This window comes from Macaca mulatta, chromosome 7, assembly GCF_049350105.2.
Source record: "Macaca mulatta isolate MMU2019108-1 chromosome 7, T2T-MMU8v2.0, whole genome shotgun sequence".
In the NCBI taxonomy this organism is placed as follows: Eukaryota; Metazoa; Chordata; class Mammalia; order Primates; family Cercopithecidae; genus Macaca; species Macaca mulatta.
The window spans coordinates 178,632,243-178,650,191 of NC_133412.1; the positions used below are offsets into that span (position 1 = coordinate 178,632,243).

The window sequence follows — 17,949 nt, forward strand, 5'->3', positions numbered from 1 at the left end:
GACTGAGGAGGAAGGCAAGAAGGCCTTGCTGTGTGGGATTGGGGAGCACCAGCCAGGCAGGGCCCCAGGATTCAGCAAAGACCTCATACAACGGTAAATAACATCAAGGCATCTTCGTGGCCTCCAGATTCACCGGATGGGGTGCGAGGTGGGCTTCATTCCCCGGGAAAAGGCCAGGTGCCCCAAGGACGTAAATGTCCACTTCCAGATGGTGCCACCCGTGGCCGCCAGGGGGCGGGCCAGCCGAGTGTCCCGGACACACCGGGCAGGCCGGTCCCGCAGGAGCCTGGATCCCGGGTGCCCGTCCGTCAGTGGGTCTATGTCAGCCTGCTGTGTCTGGTTACTATCTGAAAGCTCCGTGGGAGAACGGCTGGGCGGCCCCCACCCACCCTCACCCAGCTGTGGGGGCTGGGAAGGGCGTGCTCCACACTCCCCCAACTCCCTCAAACCAGGGGAGCAGGTGGCAGACTCAGACTCCAGACAATGACAAAAGAGCCCCCCATTTCTGGCCCCAGGCCCAGCAGCTCCTCATGTAGCAGCCCCCACCCCACCTGGAACAGGACCAGAGAGCAGCAGAAGGGCCTAGAAGAGGGCTACTGTCAGTGCCTTCAAGGACACTGGGGGACAGAAGGTGGAAAGAGGGGTTGGGAGGCGGAGGGAGGGGATGGGGTGGAGGTGAAGGGAGGGGTGGGGGATGGGGAATAGGCGGCAGAGGGAGGGGTGGGGGCATCCTCAGGGGCTGCCTGGCATCTGCCCTCGAAGAGCCTCAGACACTCAGTGGGAGGCCTTGCAGGTGTCCCTCGCTGCCCCAGCAATGCCCAGCCCAGGCCCATTCTGACCTACTCTGGCTGGACTGACCAGGGGCCTGCTTGGCGGAGGGGCAGACATGGGCAGCAGAGGGCACCTGGGGGTTGGGGGAGTCTGGGCCTGTCTGCTGTCCCCTATTCCAGGGGCCTGGGCAGTGGGGGGTCATGCTGGAGTGCTCACCCAGCCTGTTGCTTCCTCACTCCCCACTCTGTGGCCGAGGGATGGAACAGGTGCCAGGTCACACAGCACTGGTGTGGGCTGGGTGACCATCAGGTGCCAGAGTCACCAGACACAAGCACCCAGACCATCCCTCCCCACCGCATCTGTGGAGAGTGGCCGCAAGGCCAGGCCTGGTGACTCCTGGGCCCTGTCACGGTGCCCCTTCGAGGAGAAACTACCAAGAGCATCCCCAGTCGGGCACGGTGGCTCACACCTGCTGTCCCAGCTACTCCGGGGGCCGAGGCGGGAGGATTGCTGGAGCCCAGGGATTGAAGGCCAACCTGGGCAACATAGCATGAGTCAAGCTCAATAAAAATATTTAAAAATTTAAAAGATCATCCACAGGCCCACAAGCGTCTGAGGGCTCAGCTACCATGTAGTGTGGACTGGGGCCAGTTGTCTGCCCTTCCATGCACACACCACATCCTCCTACATGCCCGCTATTCATGCACACCCAGTACGCGTGTACACGTATGTACATTCGTCTGCATGCACGTCTGCTCGCACCCATCCCACCACCATGTGCAAGGGCACTCACATGTGATGTGTGCACAGGCATACGTACGTAAAAGCATTATGCATTTCTCTGTGGATGGTCACACGCCTGCACGTGTGTGCCCCTGAGGCTGCCGGCTCCATCCTCTCTCTGGCTGGCTGACCCTAGCCCAGCAGCCAGCAGCCAGCAGCCCGTGTGGCCCTCAGCCCCTGCCCTGCCGTCACTTCTGGCATGTGGGCAAAGGTGACTTGGACTTGGTGGAGGGCAGAAAACTGCCCAGGAAAGCTCTGTGGCTGCATGAATGGGCAGAACCTGCCCACTATGCCCCACCTGAAATTGGGCTGGACACCCGTGCTTCCTGCCCCCTGGCCCTGAGCGGTATGTGCTGAGCTGGGGTGGGAGCGGTGAACAGGGGCCTGGTTGGTCTTGGGTCCCGGCCCTTGGTCCAACAAAGTTCCCAGCACACACCACCAAACTCCACGCTAGGACAGGGGTCCAGGATGCTCCAAGGCTGCCCGGGCATATGCATGTGCTCATGGATGCACGCACTCACACACAGACATGCTGCATTCCCAGAGGGCCGGCCCCTGGCTGGTGCACGCCAAGCACAGTGCGGGCACACGAGGAGGCCTGGGGACTGTGGGAGGCTGGGGAAGTTGGGGTATCCCTGGCAGACAGACCACGGCGGCTGGCTGCCAGTCACACTCCCAGCCTGAAATAGATCTTGCCACATGTGGGGACAGCCCCAGGCCACGGGAGAACCTCCAGGGCTCTGCCTCTCCAGTGCCAGCAGAGGCTCTCCAGGGCCCAGCTCTGCCCATCCAGGGTCCTTGGGGTTCCTTGGCCCTGTGGCCCTCTCCTGCGGGGCCCACTGCTGCCCTCTACCCTTGCAGAGCCTCAGACATGTGGTGGGAGGCCAGGGGCGGGGAGAGAGGCCATGCAGGTGCCCCCTCCCACCCAGCAATGCTCCAGCTTTGCAGCCCTGAGCCTGCAGGGGCACCCCTCCCCAAGGCACCAGAAGGGAGAGAAGCCGCCCAGGACAGCAGCTGGAGGGACCGGGCCTCAAGTTAAACATCCAGCCAGTCTCCACAAGGACACACTGCCAGGGCTGGGGCCACTGCCTTCTGCAGCCCCTACTCACCCTTCTGTCCTTGAGGCCCTGCCCCTGCTTTTGGCAGCTCTGGGCCGATGCCAGCCTGCCTTGAACACTCAGCCCAGGCAGGCAGCTCAGGCCAGTGGGGAGGGGAGAGTGTCTGGCCACACTGGGAGCAGCAGCCGGGCTGGGCCGCCCGGGGCCTGACTCTGAAGCTGCCGACCTGCCCATCAGCCGGTGGTCCCGACCTCACTCCACGCCACAGGGGAAGGCTCCAGGCGCCACCCAACGTGAAGCAGCCAGCTGTGGAGGGATGCTGGCCATACTCACTCCTCAGCGCCAGACAGAGGCTGACGGGTCATCCGTTGTCAGCTGTGTTGGACACGGGATCTACTCCCTCTGGCACTTGGAGTCTCCTGCCAAGCACCTGCGCTCAGGAAGGCCTGGAGACAACCAGTGCCCCTGCAGGGACTTGAGGAAGCCAAAGTCAGGGGTGCAGATGCCCAGCCTGTCCCTCCCCTGGACAGTGTGGTCCACACCCATATGGCGGGGCCAAATGAGTATGGGGCAGAATAAAAGCCAGTGAGCATGTGGGCAGGCATGACAGCTCCTCCGCAGTTGGGGTACGGGGTGTAGGGCATGGCAGCCCCTCTGCAGTTGGGGTACGGGGTGTGGGCAGGCATGGCAGCCCCTCTGTAGTTGGGATACAGGGTGTGGGCATGGCAGCCCCTCTGCAGTTGGGGTACGGGGTGTGGGCATGGCAGCCCCTCTGCAGTTGGGGTACGGGGTGTGGGCATGGCAGCCCCTCTGTAGTTGGGGTACGGGGTGTGGGCATGGCAGCCCCTCTGCAGTTGGGGTACGGGGTGTGGGCATGGCAGCCCCTCTGCAGTTGGGGTATGGGGTGTGGGGCATGGCAGCCCCTCTGTAGTTGGGGTACGGGGTGTGGGCATGGCAGCCCCTCTGTAGTTGGGGTATGGGGATTGTGGGCAGGCATGGCAGCCCCGCTGCAGTTGGGGTATGGAGTATGGGCATGGCAGCCCCTCTGTAGTTGGGGTATGGGGTGTGGGCATGGCTGCCCCTCTGCAGTTGGGGTACGGGGTGTGGGCAGGCATGGCAGCCCCTCTGTAGTTGGGATACAGGGTGTGGGCATGGCAGCCCCGCTGCAGTTGGGGTACGGGGTGTGGGCATGGCAGCCCCTCTGTAGTTGGGGTATGGGGTGTGGGCATGGCAGCCCCTCTGCAGTTGGGATACAGGGATTGTGGGCAGGCATGGCAGCCCCTCTGTAGTTGGGGTATGGGGTGTGGGCATGGCAGCCCCGCTGCACTTGGGGTACGGGGTGTGGGGCATGGCCCAGCTTGTTCTCTGGGTCAGGGAGTGAGGTCACAGGGCAGACATCCCTAAGGACTTGGCAAGGAGCCCAGAGGAGGGGAAAGGTCAGATCTTGTGCCCCACCCACCAACTCTGTGGCTTAAGGGGATCCCTCCAGGGGACTCTCCCCACCCCCAGCTCCATGGGCTGCAAAGGAGGAACCGTTCAGGCACAGAACATTGGGACCAAGACAAGGGAGCTCAAGGCTGGCTGTGGCGGAGCCTTGGGCCTGACCCAGCCCTGAGCCCCAGAGGCCCCACCCCCTCACTCTATGAAGCTGTGCAAACCACTTCTCCCAGGCACCCCCAAAGGTGGACACATGCTCTCACAAAGCCCTGGACCACTGAGCCCCCAACTGGCTGTTCTCCAGTCCCGTCAGGACTGGAACCTGGTATCCATGGGGTGGTGGTGGCCACCAAACACCAGGTCCCTAAGCCAGCTCGTAACAGCCTCAGATGGTCCTGCTCTGAGCAGGCAGCAGGCGGCGGCGGGGGCTGCTCAAGGCTGGGGTGTGCGTGCCTGGCAGGCCCAGCCCAGAAGGCAGCATTCAAGGGAACAGCTAGCAAGCTGGGCTAAGAACATTGAGGTGGAGTTGAAAGGCTGAGCTCCCCCTTCCCTGAGGCTGCAGCATGGTCTGGTCCTGGCACTGGGAAGGGCCCAGGCAGAAGGTGCCCGAGCTGCTGCTGGGCATGCTGGCAGGCCCCGTGCAGCTGCAGGGTCACAGCTGGCCAAGCACTGCTTCAGGCCTGTCAGCCTCTGGGTTGGGAGATGTGGGCCCCAAGCCACTTACGGGACCGAGGGATACAGACCTGAATGCACCCCTTGAGCTCTAAACTCATGGCAGGGAAAGCCCAAACCCAGGGTTCAGGCCAGCACCCAAAGGCGCCCGGCCACCATGGCTGTCTACTCCTGGGCCACAGCGCCTCAGCACCTTGGCCACCCAAGTGTCTGTGTGGCACAGGTCCCCACGGTTCCAGGACCCGGACGCTCTGCTCCACACCGCACCCTCTCTGGGAAGTCTTTCCTCCACCAGCCCAGAGATGTCCCACCAGCTGCTGTGGGGCTTGACTCGGGCACACTGGTCACCGTCTGGCCCCGCCTATGCCCCTCAGCCCCACACCCCAGCCATCCTCTCCCTCCTACGCCCCAGCCCCCGAGCCCCACCCGACCCCCGCAAAGGGTGGACAGCCACTGTCTCCTGGGCCTCCCCTTCCCCCGGCCCTCCCCTCCCTCCAGCCTCAGGCAGGCCCTTCAGCCAATATCCTAAACCACCTGTGTGCCCAGTTGCTCCTGCACACGCAGCGTGGAAACCTTCTTTCCTGGCCTCCCGAGTGGAAATGCCCAGCCAGAGCTGTCTGTCCTGAAAACCTCCCTCCAACACCCAACTGCCCCCAAAGCAGGTCTCCCCGGATGAGGTTCCTTCCCTCCTGCAGAGCTGCAGCCCACCTGCGCCTGGGGCCCCACAGCCTGGCAAAGAGCACCACGAGAGCCAGACACTGCCCCCAGCCCTGCACCCCAGCACCCAGGCCGAGGGCTGGATCCCTGCACACAGGGCACTGCCTGCCTCGCCTGTGCCCCTCAGCCACACATCTGGTCTCCTCCTCAAATAAGATCTGGTGGCAGGTATCACCCATTTCACCCCCCAAATCCACCCTCTTCGACCTCCAACAAAACCCCCCTCCATGCCACCTGGCTGTCATCTCTGGCCCGGCCCCAGTGGCCACCTGCCAGGCCGGGAGCCCCTCCAGCTGGTCCTCAGGGTTCCTCTAAGAGCACCCTCTCCAAGTCCCCTGCCCTGTGGCCCCACAGCCCACCTGCACCTCCCTGGGGGGCTTTGGGTGCCGGCTATGGCCCCCAGGCCCGCCCACCCTGGCCCAGGTGCTGCTTCCTGTCACCTCAGCCTCAGTGAAGCCCTTGTGGACTGGTCCTGCTGCTTCACTCTCTTCACAGCACTCACCTCCGGTGCCCACACTGCGCGGGGGCCCAAGCAGGGGCTTGTCCACCCGGTCCCCTGTGGCACACTCATGCCCAGCCCACGTCCAGCCCAGGCTGATGCACACTCACTCACAGCTGCTGCAATAGTCAGGGGGACCTAAAGACCCCACACCCCTCACTCAGGGCAGCCTCTGGGTCGCGGGGGCTAATAATCCACGGCCAGGCCGTGCAGCCAGCAGCCCCAGTTCTTGACCTGAGACACGGGTCGGGTCACAAAGGGCTGGCTCCAGCTGGCGCTATGTGGCCCCTGATGCACCTGCCATGGCACTACGTGGCCCCTGATGCACCTGCCATGGCGCTACGTGGCCCCTGATGCACCTGCCATGGCGCTGCCACAGATCGCAACACGGAATCAAACAAGCCTCAGGCGATTTCTGTTAAGTAACCACAGATCTTTCTGCTTTACTAAATCTATTCTTCCCCCGAGCCTTCGAGAAGCCCTGGCAGGACCCAGGCTGGCTGCTGAGCTCTGGGCGGGGGTATGGGGGGTCTGGCCTGCTGTGGGCCAAGTGGGGGCAGGACAACAGCCCATTCCATGGGGAGGATGCAGCCTCCGGGGGTCAGTGTGGCACAGCTCTGCCTCCAGGCCACCCTCTCCTAGGGACACAGGGTGAAGCCCCCTCCTTGGCCACATCCAGGGCAGCCATGCCAGAGCTGAGACCCCCTATGGGTGGTACTGGGACCTTTCCATGAAGAGGCCAGGCCCTGGGGAGGCTCTCGGGCCTCCCTCTGCCCTCCCGCCTGGATGGGGGACCTGATCCAGCTCTGACAGGGAGCACCACTGCCCTCTGGCTCTGTCCACGGGGCACTCCCAACACCAGGACACTATGCAGGCCACGCCCGCACTGCCTAGTTATGCTCAGGGCGGGTGGGCGCCGGTCTCAGCTGTCGGGCACTCAGTTCATCTGCGGGCAGCCGCAGGGCTCCTGGGGACACAACCCAAGTGTCCCTGAAGCAGAAGTCTGAACCCCATGCTGCTCCAGGCGGTGCAGGCAGTGGGAGGGGTCTGGAGGAGGCAGGGGTGGCGGTGCCTGCCTTGGAGGAGGCAGGTATCTGGATGCAGGGCCACAGCTGGAGCCAGAGGACCTTCAGACAGCGTGGTCGCGGGAGAGCTGCTGCCTCTCAGGTGCCAGACCCTCAGCTCCCACGGCTGCGCCAAACAACTGCAGGGCTCCAGCTTTCTCTCTGGCAGAGGCCACCGGTGCCGAGCACCGCTCAGGAGGGATGGTGCGGAGGGTGGCTGGAGACTCCAGAGCTGGTCCTGAGTCACAGGGCCAGCACACTCAGCCCTCCCACACGTGGACCAGCAGTGGGGCTGCCCTAAGCCTGTTTCCTTCCAGTAGCAACACTACACTGCCGGCCTTGGAGGGTCCTTGGGTGAGTCGATGGCAGGCAGCGGGACCTAGCCCTGTGCACACCAGGCCCACATCTGATCACACACAAGCAGACGCTTGGTCCGGTTTCCCTTGCTGGATAGAAACACAATCCCAATGGCAAGTTCCACAGGGGACGGGGCTGTGGAGCAGGTGCCACCTGTCACCAGGAGTCTTGGTGCTGGGGCCTGCCTGCTGCGGTCCTGTAAGCCCGTCTGATGCTGAGGAGACCCGTGAGGCCCCCCGCCAGGATGCCACCTGCCTGGAGGCCACACTTCAGTAGCCATCGTCTTCATCGCCGTCACAGCCGTAGTCTGCAGAAGAGCACAGTCATGAAGCCCAGAGCCCCTCCCCCTCACCCTGTTCCTGGTACCCCTCCAGGAGACTCCGGCCCCAGCCCCACTGGCTGTGGTCCCCGTGCCCTGCCAGGAGCCATCTTGGGCTCCTCTCCACCTCCTGGGACTGGCATGCACCCAGAGCAGGGCCTCGCTCCTTGTTGAGGGCACCTGAGAGCAGCATGGGCTCCCTCAGCCTCCCTCCCTGGGCGTGCAGGTCCACGGTAGTGGGCAGACCCGGGAACCTCATGCTGCTGGCTGGGCGGCCCTCATGGTGGGTACCTCACTGTCCCTAGCCTCTCTGACCCTGGCTGGCTCCAACCTCACAATCGACATGACCAATTTACAAAATGTCTTAGTTCAAATTTCTTTCCAGGGAGAAACAGAAATTCAACTTGAAGCCAACAGGCCCAAGTTCAGGGATCATGAGGGGTAGTAGCTGATGCCTTTAATTCCCCTGAAGCCCTCCCAGCTGTCGGGCCCCACCCACCATTGCCGCCCATCATCTGCAGGGCACTGACGCAGGGCTCTCCGTCCTCCTCGTCAGGTTCCTCCTCGTCAGCCTCCTCATCAGCATGGTACGACACAGGCCCGCTCTCCACCAGGACCGCCTGGGGCCTGGCAGGCTCAGCTCTGAGGGCGGGAGAGCTTGGGAGCAAAGCCTGGAATGAAGTAGGGCTTGGATACACACAGAGCTGGGAGCACTTCCTCGCAACAGACCCCTCAGACCCCCTAGGGCGGGCCCAGGATGCTCAGCCACTCCTGCCCCTCCAGCGGGTCGCAGGGTTGGCCAGGGCTCCCAGGCCCACTGGCTCCTTCTGGCCTCCTGGTGGCTGCACCGTGAGCTGTGTCAGCATCAAGATGCCACCCTCAGGCCTCTGCCAGCCCCTGCTCCTATACCCTACTGGGCCCCACCCCAGCGCTCGGGGAGCACGCAGAACGCCTTTCCAGACCGTAGGCCTCGGCCGAGGACACTGTGGCCTCTGCCCCCGGGGGGCTTGGCCTGGCCTGGCCCCCAGAACATAGACAGAGGCTGCTGGGGCCGCAACCCGCCAGCACCTTCAGCTGCACTGGGACCCTCCCTGCTGCTCCCTGGTTTCCTGGGCCAGACCAGTCACCAAAAAATGACAGTCCAGATAAAAGACCCCTGAGCCCTGAAGGGCTGGGCCCTGTGACCTGGCAGTGCCTGCTTCCTACATACAGGTTCCCTGCAAGCACCAGGCCCACAGCAAGGCTGCTCACCCTTGGCCCGAGCGCTGAGCAGGAGGCACACAACGGTCCCCACTTCCTGCCCGCTCCTGCTCCAGCAACCAGGAGCCCCGCCCTCGGGCCTCGATTCTCTGGCCACGCCAGGCCAGTGTGGAGCAAAGGGGCAGGTGCCTCTGTCAGGCCTGCTCTCCCTGTGCTCACAGACCAAGCATCTGGGCCCAGGAAGAAATGGGTGGGCTGCCTCCCAAGGTCCCCCTGCCCTGGCTGCCTGGGACAACGCACCTCTCCTGTGGCCGCCTTCTTTGCTGGCTGCGTAGACACCAGAGGCCTCAACCTGCAAAAGGAAGCACAGCATGGTGGCCTCAGCCCAGGCTCCCAGAACGCCTGCCCACTTGTTCCCTTTTGCCTGTCTTCACTTCCCCAGCGTTAACTGATGGTTTCTCGGTCCCTCTGGAAGTCTGGTTCTGTGTCCAGCCTCTGTGAGCTCCATCAGTGCTCACCTCACCTCAACACAGAGCTCTTACCCGTTCACATTCTCAACAGGGTGCACCACTTGACGCAGAAACACAGAAGCGGCAGATGCCCCGCTCCCCGGCCCACTCCTCTTCCAACAGCGCCTGAGCCCTCAAGCAGCTGCCTGCTGCCCTACTTCACTCAGGGCGGAGGGGAGGGAGGGGAAGGGACACTGTTAGACCCGAAGACCCCAGACTGCTTCCCCAATCCCCGTCAGGCCCAGGGCAATCCCTGCTTCACCTGACAACACCCTGCACAGGGCCTGCTCGCTGGCCCGCCACACACAAAGGCCAAAGGTGCCTTCCACATGCCAAGTCTTCTTGGAGACTGCTGGTCCCCCCAGGGAGACAGGGGACCCCACAAGAGAAGACGCAGGCATTCCCCGCAAGCCCCAGCATAGACACACAGGGCTGTCAGGCGGGCAATGAGAGGGCTCAGGGCCTGTGGGGAAGGACGCAGCAGGGGCAGAGCCCTTCCCTCCAGGGCACAGCTGTGTGGGGAGCGGTAGGGGGCCTGAGGCAGGGCCCTGCCTGTGACGTGTCAGATGAACTCTCGGGACACTGGGAAGGAACCCCACGACAGGTGGACATTAGCAGAACACCCAGACATGGAGCTCTGCTCGGGGTGAAGCTGACAGCAGGTGTGAGCCAGGCTGAGGCCCCAGGCTCCCCATGCGGCCCTCTCCGTAGTCTGGAGGAAGTGGGACCCTGAGCTCCCAGAGCTTCTGGTGGGGCTATATCCTCAGGCCAGGCCTCCAGCCTGGTTCCTGGAGCCTGGCAGGCGCTGCTTCGCCGTCCCCACCCCCATCCCTAGGCCCACTGTGCAGTGGAGCGGGGGCCTCTGGGGATGGCAGCTGGCCCTGCGGCGGAGCTTCCCAGCAGGCTGACTGCGATGAGACACCCCACTGTGGTCTCTCCAAAAGTGGCTGGCACTCCAGCAGGCAGGCCCGGCGGCTGGGTCAGAGGCCTGATCTTGGCGGGTGGGACTAAGGCCCCAGGAGATTCATGCTCCGGAAAGTCAGGCCACCAGGCCCCCATCGAGGAGGGCCCTGAGCCTCCCCCAGCTCAAGGAGAGGCAGTTTCTTTTTTTCTTTTTTTCCTGAGACGGAATCTTGCTCTGTGACCAGGTTAGAGTGCAGCAGCGTGATCTCGGCCCGCTGCAACCTCTGGAAGAGGTAGTTTCTTCGACTTCAGCAGACTGTGCCTTAGCCAGAGGGGAGCAAATGCTGGCGGGCAGGACTATGGGGCCACAGGGAGAACGGCGCTGTTACGAGGGTGAACTTCCTGCAGGGACATGCCCTTCCTCCCCCACCTGGCACTGAGGACATGCTGAGATTCAAGTCACAAGGTCCTGCTGCACTGACCCAAGGTTCTGACAGACAAATCCAGCTTTTCCAGAACCAGGAAGCAGCTGTGCCAGGCCTCACCCTAGGGGGCCAAAAAGCTCCCTACTCCTGCAGAGCCCGGCTGGAGAGAGGGTGCGTGGTGTTCAAGGGTGCAGAACCGTAAGCGCTCCCGGGGTCTGCGGGCTAGCTGGGGGCCTGCCTCAGGGGCTTCCCCTTCCTTGCAGTATCCTGTGTGAATCTGAGGCAGCCAGTCCACATGGGAGGGTCTGAGAGCACCTGGAGAACAAGCTCCCACCTGCCATCACCTCGGCCACGGCCTTGGCCTGTAAGGGGGTCCCCAGCCAGGGGCCTGAGGATGTGGAGGCTCTGTACCCATCGATCACACAAACCCACTGCTGGGCTCAGGCTGCTCCCTCTCACAGCCACGCCAGCACGTGTTGACCCCACTGGCTGAAGCCCGGTCCCAGCCCAGCTTGGTGGACCCTGGGGCCTGTAAGCAGACAGGAGGGGAGCTCATCTGGTGGGCCCCACCTTTTCCCCCCTTCTAGATATGGGGGCTGGGGCCCACGGTCCACGTTGGCCCCTCTGCCTGTCCCCAGAGGGGGATGTTCAGGCATGATGGCAGACTGATCTGCCTGGGCTAGAGGAAGACCCCGAGGGTCACACGAGCCTGAGTGACCGCAGAGCGAGGAGGACACAAGCTTGGAGGGAGTGGCTGCCCACACCCCCACGTGGCTCAGCTGCCCACACCCCTGCATGGCCCAGCTTGGGTTCTGCAGGTGTCTGTCATCAGGGGAAGCACGCGTCACGACACGGGACTAGGGGCAGGTGGCCAGAGGGAGACGGGCTGGGCAGCCACCAGCAGCCTAAGAGAATGGGGGTGCAGCTCAGGCTGGTTCCCCCACACCAAGGAGGGGCTGTCATGCCTGGGCCACCCAAGGCAGCACGGCTGCTGCTGAGGGACGCTGTGGTCGCTGGGCTGAGGCAGTGCCTCCTCAGCTGAGCCCCTCCTTGGTGGTCTGTCCCCACCTCCCTTCCTCAGGTTGGGGCCTCAGCCTCTTTCCAAGCAGTCCAAGTCCCTTTTTCCTCACCCGAGCGTGGGTGAAAACCTGCCCCCATGGGCTGCAAGGGCAACCGGGACGTGCCCTTCTGTCCCCAGGTAGACCCCCCTCTCCCCTGCCCTGCTGGAACTGCCTGAGCTGCCCAGGCCTGAGTGGGGGTGGGGGTGCGGAGGGCCGAGGTATCCCAAGCCCTGAGGTCTTCATGCTTCCGTCTTAGAACACTAAATATTAACGAATCGGATCATGGCCATTTGCGGGGGAAGGTTGATGGGTTTTGAATGCAGAAAGCAGTGCATGAACACGCAGATTTATGTGCACATACACTGTGTACACACAGACTCACGCGCACACACTGCACACACTCGAGAGATTTAAGACACACACACGCCCCATGCACACAGAGAGACACACGCACTGTGTATACACATGCGTGCACATGTGTACACAGAAACAGACATGCACACACACTGTGTAGACATACAGGTACACGTGTTGCATGCACACACACTGCATGCACAGAGACACATAGGCATGCACATCTGCACTTGCACACAAAAACTTACACAGACATACATGCCCACATACTGTGTGCAGTCACAGATACAGGCACACACTGTGCACACACACGGGCATGCAGATGCACTGTGTGCAGACACAAGTACACATGCACACACACACGTACTGAGTGCACCAACACACACGTACTGTGTGCATATGCACTGCATGCACGGACATGCGCACACACAGCATGCATAGACACAGGCACACACGCACATGCACACACTGCATGCACACAGGCGCACACACACTGCATGCAGACACAGACACACATGCACATGCGCACACACTGCATGCACACAGACACAGGCACACACGCACTGCATGCATACAGACACAGGCACACATGCACATGCACACACTGCATGCACACAGACACAAGCACCCACACACTGCATGCACACACGCACAAACACACTGCAGGCATACAGACACAGGCACACAGACACATGCACACACACACTGCACTGCAGGCACACAGACACAGGCATACACGCGCACACACTGCATGCACACAAGCACATGCACACACACACTGCAGGCGCACACACACGCACACACTGCATGCACACAGGCACACAGGCACATGCACACATTGCATGCACACAGCCACACACACACTGCATGCACAGACATAAGCATACACATGCACACACACTGCATGCACAGACACAGGCACACACGCACTGCATGCATGCAAAGGCACACACACGCACACACACACTGCATGCACACAGACACAGGCACACACACACTGCATGCACACAGACACAGGCACACATGCACATGCACACACACTGCATACACAGGCACAGGCACACACATGCACACACACTGCATACACACAGGCACACATGCGCACACACACTGCAGACACAGGCACAGGTGCACACACACTTCATACACAAGCACATATGCACACACACACACTGCATACACAGACACAGGCACACATGCACACACTGCATGCACAGACATACACGCACATGCACACATACACCGCACAGGCACACACACGCACACACTACACACACAGGCACAAACTGCATGCACACACACACCGCATGCACACAGACACAGGCATACACGTACTGCATGTACTATGTGTATACAGACACAGACACACATACACACACACAGAGACACACATGCACACCGAGGCCTTGTCTGGGCCAGCTGGTCAGATGTGACAGAGGGGGCTGTGAACTCTAACCAGGCACCAGAATCACCCAACTGGGACAGGACCCCCATCCCCGCTAGTGCTGACAGAGACTGGCTGGGCAGGCAGCAGACACTGAGACTCAGGCCTCAGATCCGACCTGAGAGTGCTTGGGCACAGGGGAACCAAGCCATGGACCTGCCCTGACTTCACCTCTGCCCCACTGACCTCCTACGCATGCCAGGAGCTGTGCTAGGAATGCTAGGAGAGCCACTGCATGGCTGATGTGGAGGAGACAGCTCATGCGGCCCTCCTGAGGGGCTGAGATGCCGGCTGAGAAGCACCAGCCTGCAAGGAGGTCAGGCTCCCTCACAGAGCAGCACCTGGGCACTGCGGGGCAGGCCCATAGCACAGCCAACTCTCACAGGGTGGAGTGGCCGGCCAAGCAGCTCAAAAGGCCAAGGAGAAACCACAGCAAACAAGAGGAGGCCCTGACGGGGCTGCCGAGGGTCAGCACTGCCCCACAGGGGAAGCAGCTGGAGACAGCGCAAGAGATCCCAAGGAGCAGTAGGACCAGCAGACGCTCCCAGCCCAGAGACTCGGTGGGGTGGAGTGAAGGTCGGAACCACTATAGGATGGACCCAGAAGCTAAGCCGCCGATCCCATCTCCACCACCAGGAGGTCACATGGACTAGCCGCGGGCCCCAAAGACGCAGTAGGTAAGCCCAGCTGCTTGTGGCCTCGTCAGGAGACCCTGCAGCCGCCACCCAGAGGCAAGCCGTGCACGGAGGCTGAGCCACTCCAAGGAGGCCCTGCATGGAGCGGCAGAGCCTCGTGACCCTGTGCGCTGAAGCCAGCACATCCCGCCTTTGACAGTCCCTCAGCCACATTCTTTTTTTTTTTTTTTTTTTTTGAGATGGAGTCTCGCTCTGTCGCCCAGGCTGGAGTACAGTGGCCGGATCTCAGCTCACTGCAAGCTCCGCCTCCGGGGTTTACGCCATTCTCCTGCCTCAGCCTCCCGAGTAGCTGGGACTACAGGCGCCCACCACCTTGCCCGGCTAGTTTTTTTTTTTTGTATTTTTTAGTAGAGACGGGGTTTCACCGGGTTAACCAGGATGGTCTCGATCTCCTGACCTCGTGATCCGCCCGTCTCGGCCTCCCAAAGTGCTGGGATTACAGGCTTGAGCCACTGCGCCCGGCCCCCTCAGCCACATTCTCCACCCACATCCTCCTTCCCCAGCGGTGCGCTGCTCTCACCCACCACCTCGGCAGAGACAGCAACGCAGCCTGGGTACGCAGAGCAGGCACAGGGCGGCAGGGCTGGGGGCTCGTCTTCCTGAACCCAGGCTGGAGAAGGGGCCGACCCCACTGAGTGTCCCATCCCCTCCTTGGGACAAAACAGAGCCTAGGCTGCAGGACCCCTCTGACAGCCTGCACCGCTCATCGGGTCACAGCGGGCCAGACCAAGGTGAGCCAAGACACCATCAATGCACCGGAGACGGCCCACCGGTCCCCAGCATGCAAGGCAAATGCCACTCCAGGCACTTCTGTGGCCTCGGCTGGCCCCTGGCAGCTCCAGGACCCGAAGCCATGGGCCTCTGCCTGCCCTGGGCTCCTGCCCTAACCCAGCCACGCAGGACAGGATGGTACCTTTTCCCCACACTGGTCACAGGGTCAGCCCCACTTCTGCTGGCCGGCGTTCTCCTTCGTGACAGCTTCCTGGCACTGGTGCTATGCTCGGGCTGCGCATCCTCCCTGTGCGGGCTGCTCCCGCCGGCGCTGCTGAGGCCCCGGAGCACGCTGTAGTTGATCTTGCTGGAGATCTTCTTCTGCTCCAGCATCTTCTCGATGGCCTCCCTGGCGGTACTGGCCTGAATTGGCTCCCGTCGCTTGCAAGACTTCTTGGGCTTGAGGAAACATGCAAGAATGCCTCCCGTGAGTCACGCCTGCTGCACTCGACCACCAGGGCTCCATGTGAGGCCAGGAGTGCAGGCCCTCAGAGGGCTGCTCCTGCCTCCTCCTCCCAGAACGTGGGCCAGCCTGGCGCTCTGTGGGCCTGCCCACATCAAATCCTGCCCTCCCAGGTGAGTGGGGCACGTGGGCTGGCATGGGTGCTGGCAGGGCCTCCAGACAGCAACAGCAGCAAATGTGCCACATGCACGTGGCAGGGAGACGAGCTGCCCCTGGGTCTCACACAGGCAGGGCCACAGGCGCACGGCAGGGTGACGAGCTGCTGCACTGTGAGGGCCACAGCAGAGAGGCTACTCAGTGAAGACAGACAATCCGTCCCAGCACCGCAGCCCAGGCCAAAGACAGACAATGGCCGGGCACGGTGGCTCACGCCTGAAATCCCAGCACTTTGGGAGGCTAAGGCGGGCGGATCACAAGGTCAGGAGATCAAGACCATCCTGGCTAACACAGTGAAACCCCATCTCTACTAAAAAAAAAATACAAAAAAATTAGCCGGGTGTGGTAGCAGGTGCCTGTAGCCCCAGCTACTCAGGAGGCTGAGGCAGGAGAATGGCGTAAACCCGGGAGGCGGAGCTTGCAGTGAGCCGAGATCGCGCCACTGCACTCCAGCCTGGGCGACAGAGCGAGATTCCGTCTCAAAAAAAAAAAAAAAAAAAAAAAAAGACAGATAATCTGTCCCAGCACCGCGGCCCAGGCCACAGACAATCCATCCCAGCACTGCGGCCCAAGTCAAAGACAGACAATCCATCCCAGCACTGTGGCCCAGGCCAAAGACAGACAATCCATCCCAGCACTGTGGCCCAGGTCAAAGGCCCCAGCTGCCCGAAGACCCTGGATCTCATTCTAGGAGCTGGAGCCACAGACCACTTCAGGGCCATCAGCCTGTGCACCACCCCTGCTGCCCTCCCTGCATGACAACCTTCCCATGTGGCCCAGCAAGGCCTGGGACGTGCTGTTGGGTGGGGCGGAGTGCCTAGGTTCCTAACTCCCTGACCACACGCTTCCCGGGTCCTCCTGAGTGGGTAGGCCCCACATCCACCCTCCCAGACACCTACAGCTTGGTCCAAGGGACCCCAGTCTCGCCGGCAGGGAACCGGCTTCCTGTGTTTTCTCCTGCTCAGTCACTCAGAGGCTCAAGCACTGCTGACTGCACCATGAGACTGAAGGCACGGTCCCCCCTGGAGTGAGCCAGCTGAGCCAGGTCACCACGACGACCACAAGGCAGGGAGGCATTAGAGTCGGACCTCCCAGGTCATTAGAAGAGCAAACGCCGGTTACACAGGCAGGAACCCCAGCATCCAGCCCCGAGGCCCAACACAGTCTGCCCTGGTGCCGTGTCCAGAGGGTCACTCCAAGGCTGAGCACACGCCCTCCAAGGTGAAGCTGACGGCTGGGCGCCTGTGGCCAGCACGGGGCAGGACCTGGGGGTTAGGGACATGGGTCTGGGGTCCAGAGCACATGGCCTCCAGCTGCCTACCCTGGGTCACACGGGGAAGGGACATTCCAGAGATATTTGCCCCCCCCGTAACCTGGACACCCCCGAGAAGGCCAGGCCCGGCGTTACAGGCGTCCACCTTGTGCTCCTTGTAGATGCCAAGCTCCTTCTCTTTGGCTATTCTTGCTTCTTTTTCTAAAAGTTCAGAAAAGGGGCCGGTGTCACTGAGGGTCCACGCCCCAGGCCTGCGGGCTGCGCATCCTGCGTGTGAGTGCGGGCGGGTGGCGCTTACCCCTCTGTTCCCGCAGGTACTCGGCGTTCTCCCTCATCCACAGCTCGGCCTTCACGCGGGCTTCCGACTCATTCAGGATGTACTGGGCGAGCACAGGGAAGTGGGGCTGGCTTTTAGCCTTCGCGCACCAGGGAGTGCTAAGGTCGTGCTGACCAGCGGGAAGTATTTCCTCCGTGAGAGGAAGGGGAACCAGGGCCAGCCTCTATTTAGTGCGGAGCCTGGGCTGATGTCTTCCCGCTCGGGGTGAGTTGGGGACCTGCTGCACCTCTGCCTGTCCCAAGGCCAACCAAGCAGGCCACACTTGTGAGACCCTCTAGGGCAGCTTGCAGGCCCCGCCGACACCAGGACCTTGGCCAGCCAGAGGGCAGGCTACAGGTCCCCACAAAGGGACCAGGTGAAGGTGAGAGCCACCCACTCAGGAACAGATGGGCCAGGCTGGAGGGGTCTGAGGCACCACGTGGCCATGAAATCAGGGAAGAAGACTTCCTGCCTGACAGAGGGCAAGTATGTTGAGATAAACTGCAAAGAGCTGGTCCCAATGGCTGGAACCCCTGGGGTTTGGGGGCACACAGTGCATGTGGAGTCAGTGGGTACCCTCTTGTGTCTGGAGACCCCCTCGATGGGTTGACCCTGGTGCCACTTGTGCGATCTGTGCTTGCCACAGGCTACATGCCCAGAGGGCCACAAGGGCCAGGTGTAAAGCTGGGGGTCTCCCGACAG

The 17,949-nt window shown here is 62.1% G+C and overlaps 1 protein-coding gene across 34 annotated transcripts in view; it reads right to left on the reverse strand.

Moving 5' to 3' along the window:
- Positions 1-6,349: 6,349 nt before the first annotated feature.
- BRF1 (BRF1 RNA polymerase III transcription initiation factor subunit) overlaps positions 6,350-17,949 on the reverse strand; it is a 103,530-nt gene continuing 91,930 nt past the window's right edge. For 29 of the 34 annotated variants that reach the window (XM_028851951.2, XM_077942129.1, XM_077942123.1 and 26 more), the window contains 6 exons: positions 17,230-17,311; positions 17,077-17,132; positions 15,182-15,438; positions 9,178-9,229; positions 8,177-8,348; positions 6,350-7,665 (listed from right to left, as the gene is read on the reverse strand). In XM_028851951.2, coding sequence (XP_028707784.2) covers positions 7,628-7,665; positions 8,177-8,348; positions 9,178-9,229; positions 15,182-15,438; positions 17,077-17,132; positions 17,230-17,311 — 657 coding nt within the window. In that variant the 3' untranslated portion in view covers positions 6,350-7,627. Of the gene's footprint in view, positions 7,666-8,176; positions 8,349-9,177; positions 9,230-15,181; positions 15,439-16,979; positions 17,133-17,229; positions 17,378-17,949 lie in introns of all 34 variants that reach the window. The other 5 variants (XM_028851950.2, XM_077942113.1, XM_077942112.1 and 2 more) reach the window with 2 other exon arrangements.